The following is a 10,515-nucleotide window of genomic DNA, read 5'->3' as shown; positions in this document are numbered from 1 at the left end:
CGCTGAGCAGAGAGCCCGATGCGGGGCTCGATCCCAGGACCCTGGGACCATGACCTGAGCCGAAGGCAGACGCTTAATGACTGAGCCACCCAGGCGCCCCTCCACAAAAATATTTTTAATAACAGTGCAGCTACTTGGAAAAAATGCATAGGATAGAAAGTTTAAAGAGCAGAAAAAAGCAGGCCACAAAACTGTATAGAAATGCCTCCGTGAAAGAAACTGCTGTAAAAACTACGCCCGAGACGGAAGGAAGGAAAGCAAATGCCGTGGAGGTTAGGGTCCAGAGCGCTGGAATTACTCTTCCCGTTGTCCAAACACTCTATGGCATATTTATAAATACCTCGTGAACTTAAATAACACTAAAAGTTGTGCCAGGCACTGTGCTAAATACTCACGTTCCCGAGTCAACGCTCTGAGAAGCAAGCTTTATTTACCAGTGAGGACACGGGCTGTCCAAGGTCACTGGTACTTGCACCCCCCGCCCCCCCTCCACACCTGGTCTGGTTTGGAGCAAACACTGACCGAGGGCCGGGTGCTCGGAGCTGGGTGTGGCCCTGCCCCCTAGAGCTTCAGGGGACGCATGATGTGTCAACGCCTCACACAAGCGTGTGCGCGCTGCCACGTCCCGAGTCTACGCGAGTCAGAAGCACTAGGGAGGCTCCCCATCTGGGGGTTCGAACCGACGGGTGAAGTGGGCGAAGGCAGGGGAAGAGCATTCAAGGCCCTGCTGTGGCTGAGCCAGGGAAAGGTCCCAGGGGGAGCCACAGATGGGCAGGACCCCACATCACAGGGCCTCCTCGCTGGGCTGGGGGTTTTGTGTTCATCCTCAGAAGCCTGGGGGCCCCCAAAGGGTCTGGCGGGGAGGGGTGGAGATGGGGTCGCTGCTGTGGGGAGGTGCCTCCCGAGAGCACGCGTGGCTCGGCAGCAGCCTCTGCTCCGCCTGGCCCCCTCCCAAAGGTGGGGGGCCGGTCAATTGGCCTCTCTGGGGAGAGTCCCAGGCAGCCCTCGGCCCCTGGACACTCCCCCGCACCCCTGCAGCCAGGGCGCACAATGAATAGGCCTCTGTGGTCCCCTCAATAGGCCTTTCACCAACTCGTGCCTCTCAGTGCTCAGCTGGCTCAAGACCCTCCCTTGGGGCACAAGAGACAAAGACGCTGCCGGGGGCGCCCCGGCTGCAGGAATGAGGCACTTAGATGAGAAGTACTGGTCAGATGGGTCCCCACGTGAGCAAGCCCATGGCTCTGCTCTGGCCTAAGGGAAGCATGGGGTCTCAGGGATGCAAGGTGGCCAGGTCAGGAGTTGCCCAATACCCCTGCCCGGTTCCCTGTCTTCTTGAAGTTTGGGCTCCTTCACCAGATGAGCCAGGTCGTCCAGATAGCCCCCCAGAGTCTGCAGTATGGTCCCCCGCCCTTCTTCCCGGACCAAACGCCTGTGCATCCTCAGCCTGCCATCCCCCCACTGATAGGTCTCCACCATGCCCATGCCCGACTCACCCCTGTGTCACCTCAGCTGTCACCTCCCCCACCCCCACCCCCACGCCATGGCTTCCCTGACCCCCATGCCACCTGACCCCTCCCACCTCATGCTACCTCCCCTCTTTCCACCTTCCGGAACACCCTGTGGGGTAAAGTTGCGTTTTCATTCAGCTGATGAGGAACTGGAGGCTCATGGCTTGAGTCACTGGTCCGATGTCACCCTGCAAGTCTCCTGCCCGGGGCTGCCTTCCCAGCCACAGCCTCCACGCTGGTTCCAAACACCTGAGCATCCCTCCCCGCCAAGACAGGACACCTTGCTGGCAGCGGGACCTGGCACCCAGGGCCCACAAGAGCGGGTCGGCGAGGGTTGAACAAATCAATGTGTGAGGATGACAAAGCTCCGCTCTGCAGCTGGCTCAGAGGACAGCCTGGCAGCTCTGAAACTCGTCCAAAGCCTCCACCGCCAAGGGCTTTCCTCCTCCCTGCACCCCCACCCGCAGTCAAGCGCGCAGTGTGGCGAAATCCTTGAAGTACATTTACAACCCTCAGGTCACAGCGGGGGTCACCCCAATAGCCCACTTCCCAGGGGAGGAGACCGAGCCCTGACTCAGGTTACCCAGAAGGACCACGACGGCAGGTGGGGCTGGGATCCAGGCCAGGGTCGATCTGCACCTGCTCTGGGAGCTGCTCTGTGGGAGGCCCCCGGGGCACAGAGGGAAATAAACCCCGACCCTGACCTCAAGGTCGCTCTCTTGAGGTGGGGCGTCCGCCAGAGTGGTCCACGGCCCAGTTTCCAAAGGCAATCCTCTGGACTCTCCCAAACACCAAGGCCTGCAAAGCCCTCGTAGCCCTGTCACTCAACGCCCCACCTCGCTCCCCGCAAACCGTTCCAGCTTCGATCCTGCAGAGCAGTTCGGGGCCAAAAGAGCAGCTCCCCAGTCAATGTCCCACCTTCTGTGGGCTGTGGCCTTATTCAAACTCCTGACTCACTGCTTTGCTGACACATTAAACACGGGGCCTGTAAGACAGGCTGTGGGTCTCCCAAGGAACCTGGCTGCCGGGCCGGAGGGCACCACATCCCTGCACCCTGCGGCAGCGAGCGCAGCCAGAGCTCAGAGCCCCACCATGGGGGGCCGCTCCCCTCCGCCCCGGGTCAGGAGGAATCCAGAATCGCCCAAGGAGGCCCTGCCAACGGGGCTGAGGCTCGGAGGCTGTGGAGGCTCAGGGTGCTGGGACGACAGGGTTCTCGTTTCCCCCTTGTGGAGGGTGGGATATGGGGTTCTTCCTGTTTCTGCCTCTTCCTGTTTCACTTCTGTCCGCCTGAGCCAAAGCACCTGGGTGGCAGTGACCTCCCTGAGGCGTGGTGTCACCGGCCCTGCTTGTCACAGGTGGACACATGCGCCACCCCACGGGGTGAGAACGGCGCTCCAGGTCAACCTGCCTTCCCCCGCTTTGTATAAGAGGAAACCCAGAGCCAGGGGAAGGGCGTTCACACGCTCACCCCACAGGCCCCCTGGATTCGGCCCCGGGCCCTGTCACCTGTCCCAGGCAGCCTCGTGACACTCTGATTGATGCTCTAGGTCTAGAGGCTGGCCTCTGCCCCAGGTGGAGGTGGGACGGTCATCCTACCCGCACCCTGCCCGCCAGGAGAACAGAGACCCAGAGAGCGGCAGGGATTTCCCTAAAGCAGCACAGCACTGGGGGAAAATTAAATTTGGAACGTTCTCTGCCCACTTCCCCACTCTGTCTCTGCCAGGGAGGACCCTCTGAGGAATGCCCCACTCCAGGGACACCCCCCAAGAAACGATCACCTTGTCACGGCACAGATACCTGTCCACCGACCCATCCCCCTGTACTGCCCCTGGGCCCCCTCCCTGGGCTGCTCTCATGAAGCAGTCCACCCTGAGCCCACAGGGCATCGGCGGCCCTGGAGGGGAGCCTGGGGCGGGGGGGCGGGGGGGAAGCCACACACAGAGCAGGCTGTGCAGCCTCAAGGGACTGGCGGCAGAAATCGGCAGAGCAGTGGTCAAGAGAAAGGCAGGGAGTGCCGATTCTTTCAAGGGGTCAGGAAACAGCTGGAGAGGGACCGCCAAGCAGAGACCCAAGAGGCTGAGGCTCTCCAGCAGACAGGCTGAGGGCTGAGGAGTGCAAACCCGGGGTGGGGGTCCTCCCTACTTAGTGAGGTAACGCCTGCTCTTCATCAGAATGTTCTGCTTTCCTCACTTCCTCTGTCCTAAGAACCTGCCCAAGTATAAAAAGCCTTTTTCAAAATTCAAAGCACCTCCAGAAGCAAAGGAGTTTTGCCTTAAAGATAAACAGTAACCGGGGGCGCCTGGGTGGCTCAGTCGGTGAAGCGTCTGCCTTCGGCTCAGGTCATGATCTCGGGGTCCTGGGATCGAGCCCCGCGTCCGGCTCCCTGTTCTGTGGAGTGTCTGCTTCTCCCCCTCCCTCTGCTCCTCCCCCACACCACTCATTCTCTCTCTCAAATAAATCTTTAAAAAAAAAAAAGATAAACAAGTAACCGCAACTCCACCTACAAGACCAAAAATTAAAAACGAAGTCCCCTTTCTACTTTTGCCAACAGACATCCCTCAAGTGCAAAGGCTCCTCGCCAAGCTGGGCGTCCCCTGACCTCGGCCCTCACCCCTGGCGGATCAACTCTGAAAGCTCCAACCCCTTATCTGCAGGTCCAACAGCAATATCCCAGCCCCCGTCTGTGGCCAACAGGGCCCCGGGAGGGCTGTGCTTGAGCTTCTCCCCGCTCTATACGCCCCGGGCCTGCCACTGATGGGCCTCCAGCTGCCCCCATGGAGGGGCTCTGGCGGGGAGGGTCAAATCAGGCATTCATTCTGGCCCTTGGGACCCACCTGTGTCGGGGTCCTCTCTGAGCCTCACCCCGCTGTCTGTGAAGCCACAGGGTTAGGCTGGTGGACTTCTGGATCCTTCCTGTCCATCCCGGCTCCCCCCCAGGGTGGGCTGTGACCCAGAAGACATTCTGCTGCCTGAGCCCAAACCGGGAGCCCGGCCGAAGAACTAGATCCAAGCTAAGTTTCCCACAAGATAAGACCCATTCAGTAAATGATGGCACATCCACTCAACTGTCTCGCAGTCATTTAAATGACGTTTAGAGTTTGAACAACATGGAAGATGTTTTAGTAAAATTTTAAGTCAAAAAGCATGACTAAGAAACTTTATGTAGAGAACATCAAGAATTCTTTAAAAAGGCTTTAAAAAGATTGGAAAGCAAGACTTTGCAAAGTTAATGGTCGTCTCTGGGTGATTGGAACTGTAATTTTTTTCCCATTCTCTTAAATTTTCCAGTTTCTATAATGTGGCATGGAACATTTTTTTAATTGCGAAAACATTTGTTTGGGGATTCCGAGGCTGTTTTTTACCGAGGATCCCGCGTGGGGCTTCTCCTCCGCGGCCTCCCGGCTCAGCCGGTATCCGGGGCCTGCCCGGCTCAGCGAAGGAGGCAAGCTTACGTAAGGCCGGCAGACACTGCGAGGAGGGGACACAGTGGGGGCAGAATGGCCCTCGCGTGCGGGCCCGGGGGTGCCACACACTCAGAACACTCTGGCCTGGCGGAGACTTCCCTGCAGCTGGGACCCCGGGGCTCTTTAGAGGGTGAGGTCCAAAGTCCTCGGGTTTCCCTCAAAGGACGCAGAGTCCCTGCCTCGGGAGAGAACCACAGCACAGCCTTGCAGGCTGCTCCAGCCCCAGAAACGGCCAGAGGCCGGAACCCACAGGCCTTAAAAATAGGCCCAGGAACCGAAAGAGGCACCCCACCACTGCAAACGGTCACACTTCCTCCCACAGCACGGGCCCAGGACCAGCTCGGCCTCCCTTAGTTGGGTTGGAGGGCTGGGGGCCCCAGGGAGCCTCGGGAGACCCTCCCCAGGGAGTGCACAGCGGGCCGCACCCCAGAGCATGTGTGCAGCCCCAACTCCGTGTGTGGGCACCGGGCCAGGCGCTTTGCGTCCTTCCTAATGACAAGCGCAACCGCGAGGATCGGGTCTGACTCTGTGCCGCGGCTTGGGCTGGGTCCCTACCTGCCATGGCTCGTTCTCTCCTCATGCTGCCCCATGAAGCTGGCACTCCTCATACAATTCCCACAGCCCTCCAGACCCTGTCATCCCCACTGCGCAGAGGCTCAGGCCCCCGGTCTTCCCCTCCAGCCTCATCTCCCACCAAAATCCCCCACCCACCATGGATGCCCAGCCGCACTGCACCTAGCAAAACGGTGACGGGCTGGGCCAAGGCTGCACGGTTCGTTTCCCAATTCACAGACCGGCCCTGGGCGCCTGGCGTCTGCGGGTGTTTAGCTAGGAACAGAGGCTCACTGTAAGGCAGTGTCCCCCTTCACACCTTCTGGCTCATTCCATGAACTCCCTGCAAGATGGCTCTGGGCACCTGACAGGTCTCAGCTGGAGCTCCACAGACCCCAGTCCTGCCACCTCCCGGCTACATGACCTTGGGTGAGTCAGCTTGCTTTCTGAAGCTTTGCCTTCCTCATCTGCAAAATGGGCTACTACCAGAACCTCCTTCTACAGGCCATGCTGTAGCTGCCGGGCGCCTGGCACACAGTGGGCGCACTGGGTCCGGGGCAGGCCACCCCACGGCAGCCTCCACACTCCCCGAGGCCGGACCAAGGGCCCAGCCACTGCTGCAGCCCCAACTCCCACACAGCTTCCCTTTCGGCGGGGCCGCCCTCTCCTCCTCCACCCAGGCAGGTCCTGCCCCGCCACGGCCCCTCTCAAAGGCCACAACCCGCACGACACCCCCCATCAGCTATGGGGGCTCCCTCCTCCGTGCCCCCTGAGGGAACCTCTCATACGTCAACTTGGGCCCTTCCTCAATCCACCTGCCTGGGAGCTGTGCACACCTGTGTTGCCCAGGCTGCCGGAACCCCGAGGACAGGTGTGGGCGGGGTCCACCTCTGCTAAGAGCTTAGGCTTAGACAGATTCTGCCACTTCCCAGCCAGGTGACTGGGGACATGTTACTTCACCTCTAAACCTGCCTTTTCTTTGCTCATCAGGACAAAGAGAAGAGTGTAACAATACCCACCTTATAGGACTATTTCAAGAATAAAAGAAAACAGGGAACATGAAACACTCTTTGGCCCCACAGCCCTGCCACCAGAGAGAGAATGCCCTCGGCCACCCAAAAGGGGGCCAGAGACCAGGCAGGAGCAGCTCTACCAAGTGCGCGGCCTAGGCAGGGCCCAAAGACGAGCAGCATGAGGGGCCCCTGCCTGTCCGTGATGGACACCAGGTCCCGGGGCCGGGTCAAGTCCACGTGGCCTCGGGGAACATCAGTGGCGTGCCGCCCCTGTTGAAAAGGAACCTTCCTGCCCCAGCGTGCTGGAGCTGACACCCCGGGCCCAGGAGAGAGCCCAAGCCCCAGGAGGAAGGGTCAGGCTATCTCTACCCACTTTTGGTCCAGATGTCTCCACCCCACAACATCTGGGCGTTGAACCTCCTGACGCCTCTCAGCTCAGAGAACCCGGAGCCCCACAGAAGCTCGCTCAGCCAGCCAGCTTGGTTCATCTGTTCCCTGGAATCACAAGCAGTTGCCTGTGGATAAAACCCCCAAATCCTGCTCGGAGCAGCTGCTTCCAGGAGGATCTCTACTTTGGCTGTCACCCGTGCCCCTGGCTTCTCTCCCCTACTTAGCTGTGGCCTCCCACAAGGCAGGGTCAGGCCCGATCCCCCCACTTGGCCCTCAAAAGATGCTTCCAGCACAAGCGCTGCTGAAGGAAAGATGCAACAGTCGGGTCTGCATCTACGAGGTGCCTTTCATCATGATGGCCGAGCGACAATCCCTCTGTGGGGGGGCCAGTCACTCTCCCCATCTGAGACAGTCACTGTGACTCCGACGTGACAACAGTGTGTCTGGGGTCAAGCGTCGCCACCAGAGGCTCCCTGACACTTTCAAAACAACCTCAGGGAACACGGCATGCTTCTGCATGATCTCAGCTTTAATTACACAACAACGACAATCTGGGAGGTTTAAATTCCTAAATCTAACAGGTTGTCACAGCTGTAAAGTGGAGAAGAAAGGGGGAGTGATCTGCCGGCCATGTAAAAGTTCTGGGTTCCCGCCTGGGGGCGCAGGCCAACCACTGGGTCCTAACTGTACTTTGGCATTAGGTCACTATTAAGCTTGGCCCTCTCTGAACATATTTCTCACCTGATAAATGAAAGATGGACAAAATGCGCCCTGCTAAGAGGCTGAGATTCCACTCTCTGCAGACACCCTCACCCTTAATTTACTAGTCCAGAAGTTCTCTCATTTGTCTGCTAAATGTTTCCTGGGCACCTGCTCTGCACGTGCCCTGTGCTGGGCACTGAGGAGACACGGCCTGGGCCATGCCCTTGAGGGGCTCACTTGCCGCCTGGGGGGGGTCAGTCATAAAGGCCTGTGTCCCAAGGCCATAATCGGCCCTATCAACCCGCAGACCTGCGCCCGGTACACAGAGCCCAGGCAGTGGGACAGGAAGCGGAGGAAGGGTTTCTAGGAAGTGGCAGCATTGCAGCTGAGGCTTGAAGGGACACCTGTAGGCGTGTGGGGGGCAGGTGAGGAGGGTGTCCTGTGTCCTGTGTCCAGGAAAACAGCAGGCCTAAAACACAGTGCATCAGAGCACTACAGGGACTGAGTTCAGGGGGATAAGCGACGGGCGGACAGGAAGACGGGGGTAAGACAGGAGACCCTGTGTGGGAGGGAGGCCTGGGTGCCAGGACACGAGACCCGGTAACTACGGGGCACTTCTCCCCAGACGCAGCGCCGCAGGCACCGGGAGGCCTAGCTGGGGACGTTTGGGGGGCAGAGGAGGGACGGGGCAGGCTCTGGGGTCAGGCTGGCCAAGGGTCAATGCCAGTCTGCCACTTCCTCACTGACCATCTCTAGGCACGTCTCCCCCTTCTCTGTGACACGGAGATGCTATTCCTTTCTGGCAAAGTCAGAATCAAAGTGACAGAGTGGACATAATGTCCTTGCACATAGTAAGCTCTCTGTAAACGCCAGGTGCTAGAATTAATTATTATTGTCCTTAAGGAGTGGCCCTGCAGGCTCCTTGGGACAGGGCCTAACAGGGGAGAGAGGGTGCTCAGAGGTCCGAGGACAGTGGGAGCGTGCTCACGGGGAAGTAGGGAGGGGCTGCCTGGAGCTTCTGAGCAAGCAGGGCTGAGGGGCCTGCAGCAGATGGTCCCTCAGACCCCTCCTATTTCAGACATCCTGTGCCAGGTGGCAGGTGCACCTGCCAGGCTGGCACACGGCCTGGCACACAGTAGGTGCTCAGTGAACGTTTGCTGAATGAACTAATGAGGATCCTTCAACGTCTGTGCAAAACTAAGTCATGACACCTTTTTTCAGAAAAGACACCTGAGAACCCCACTTCCTGGTCCATCCTACTTGGTAGGCACAACCCACCCCCCCAACTCCCATGCCTGCCCATAAGGAAAGGTCATTCCTGGGACAGGCTGGGCTGGGTCCGGCTCCCTGAGGGGACAGGTCTTATGCTAAGGTAAGCCTGCCTCCTACAAAAAGGAGGATTCAAAGTTATTTCCTCTCCTCACTAGCCTCCAGGGCGTGGCCTGCTGTGGGGCCTGGAACCCTAGGGCTGCTGTGACCTTAGAGGGGATGTGTTGGCTCTTTGGGACTCCCCGATGGTGAACCACAAGGGGACAGGTAGAATCTCCAAAGCTGACATTCCCTCCTTCACAACGCTGTCACCCCCACCCCCCACCCCCAGAAATCCCCAGCTCAGATTGGGGATGGGGGAGCTGACAATGTGGTATGAAATCATTCCTGCAGGAAGAAGGGAGGGGTCTTTCCATGGAGAAAATGAAAAACTCACACTACAGGGGAGGGGGCTCCTGGGCTTCAGTCTAGGCAGGATCCATCGGGAGCGATTACCTCACACCCAGCCAAGCAGGGAGACCCCACCCACACCTAACAGTCCCGGGCTCTTCCAAACAATACCATGCACCCCCACCCCACCCCACCCCACCCCACAGCACATGTAGGACTTAGGGCCCCGGCTGAGCAGGATCACACCCACAGAGGCAGCAGGCCTTGCTCTCTGTGCTAAGTGGGTGGGTTCAGGGGGCCAAGGCCCAACAGGTCCCCAGTTAGAGCTGATGGGGAGGAGGCAAGGCAGTGCGGACAGGTGCGGGAAGACAAAGGCTTCGGGAAGCTGGGGACGGTGGCCAGGGCACGCTTGCAGGGAAATCTGCCCAGAGCCGAAGGGGGCCTGCCCCCCACCCCCGCGATGGGCTCCGGGTCTCCCCAGATCCCACGCCCACACTCCCTGCAGCGGCACAGAAGCCCCGGGGAGGGCTTCCCAGAGAAGGCAGGGACTTGCCACAACCCCGGAGAGGAAGAAGGGTGAACAGACATACTCGAAAGGACAGACAGAGGGAGACACGGAATGACCCGGGAAAGAGGAAGAGACCCAGGAACATGAGTGTGCGGAGCCGCTCTTGGGACCAAAATCAGAGACCAAGACACAGGGACGCAGGAAAAACCTATACGTGGTGAGCTGGGGGCGCATGGAGGAGGCCACGACACGCAGAGACAGAGACATAGAGAGACAGACACACGCACAGAGACACACTCAGAGACGGAAACACACAGAGACGGAAACACAGAGAGACCGAGACGCACGCAGAGACCGAGACAGGCACAGAGACGGAGACACAGAGACAGAGACGCGTACAGGGACAGAGACACACGCAGTGACGGAGACCCGCGCAGAGACCCCGGAGGCGCGCACTCCCCCGGCGCTGTTGGCCCCGGCCCGCCCCACTCACCGAGGCCGCAGACCTCACGGCGCAGGCTGAGGCGGCCGCGCTCCTCGGCTATGGCGCGCAGCATGCGCTGCAGCGACCGCTCCTCGGCCTCCGCGCCGCCCGCAGGCTCAGGGGAGGCGGCGGCAGCGGCGGGGAGGGCGGGCGGCCCGGCACGGAGCCCCGCGGGCGCGGGCGCCGAGGCGCAGGCCCGGCCCGGCGTCCGCTCTGCGCGGCCGCCGGGCTCGGT

The 10,515-nt window shown here is 59.9% G+C and overlaps 1 protein-coding gene across 1 annotated transcript in view; it reads right to left on the bottom strand.

Annotated features, from left to right (window-relative positions):
* The window catches only part of KIAA0930 (KIAA0930 ortholog), a 33,366-nt gene extending 22,956 nt beyond the window's left edge, over positions 1-10,410 (bottom strand). The window contains exon 1 of the mRNA XM_021687460.2: positions 10,290-10,410. Coding sequence (XP_021543135.1) covers positions 10,290-10,353 — 64 coding nt within the window. The 5' untranslated portion in view covers positions 10,354-10,410. The remainder of the gene's footprint in view (positions 1-10,289) is intronic.
* Positions 10,411-10,515: the final 105 nt, after the last annotated feature.

The sequence above is a fragment of the Neomonachus schauinslandi genome, chromosome 5 (assembly GCF_002201575.2).
Source record: "Neomonachus schauinslandi chromosome 5, ASM220157v2, whole genome shotgun sequence".
Taxonomy (NCBI): Eukaryota; Metazoa; Chordata; class Mammalia; order Carnivora; family Phocidae; genus Neomonachus; species Neomonachus schauinslandi.
Note: the sequence above shows the minus strand (reverse complement) of the source record. Positions and strands in the feature narration are given on the sequence as shown.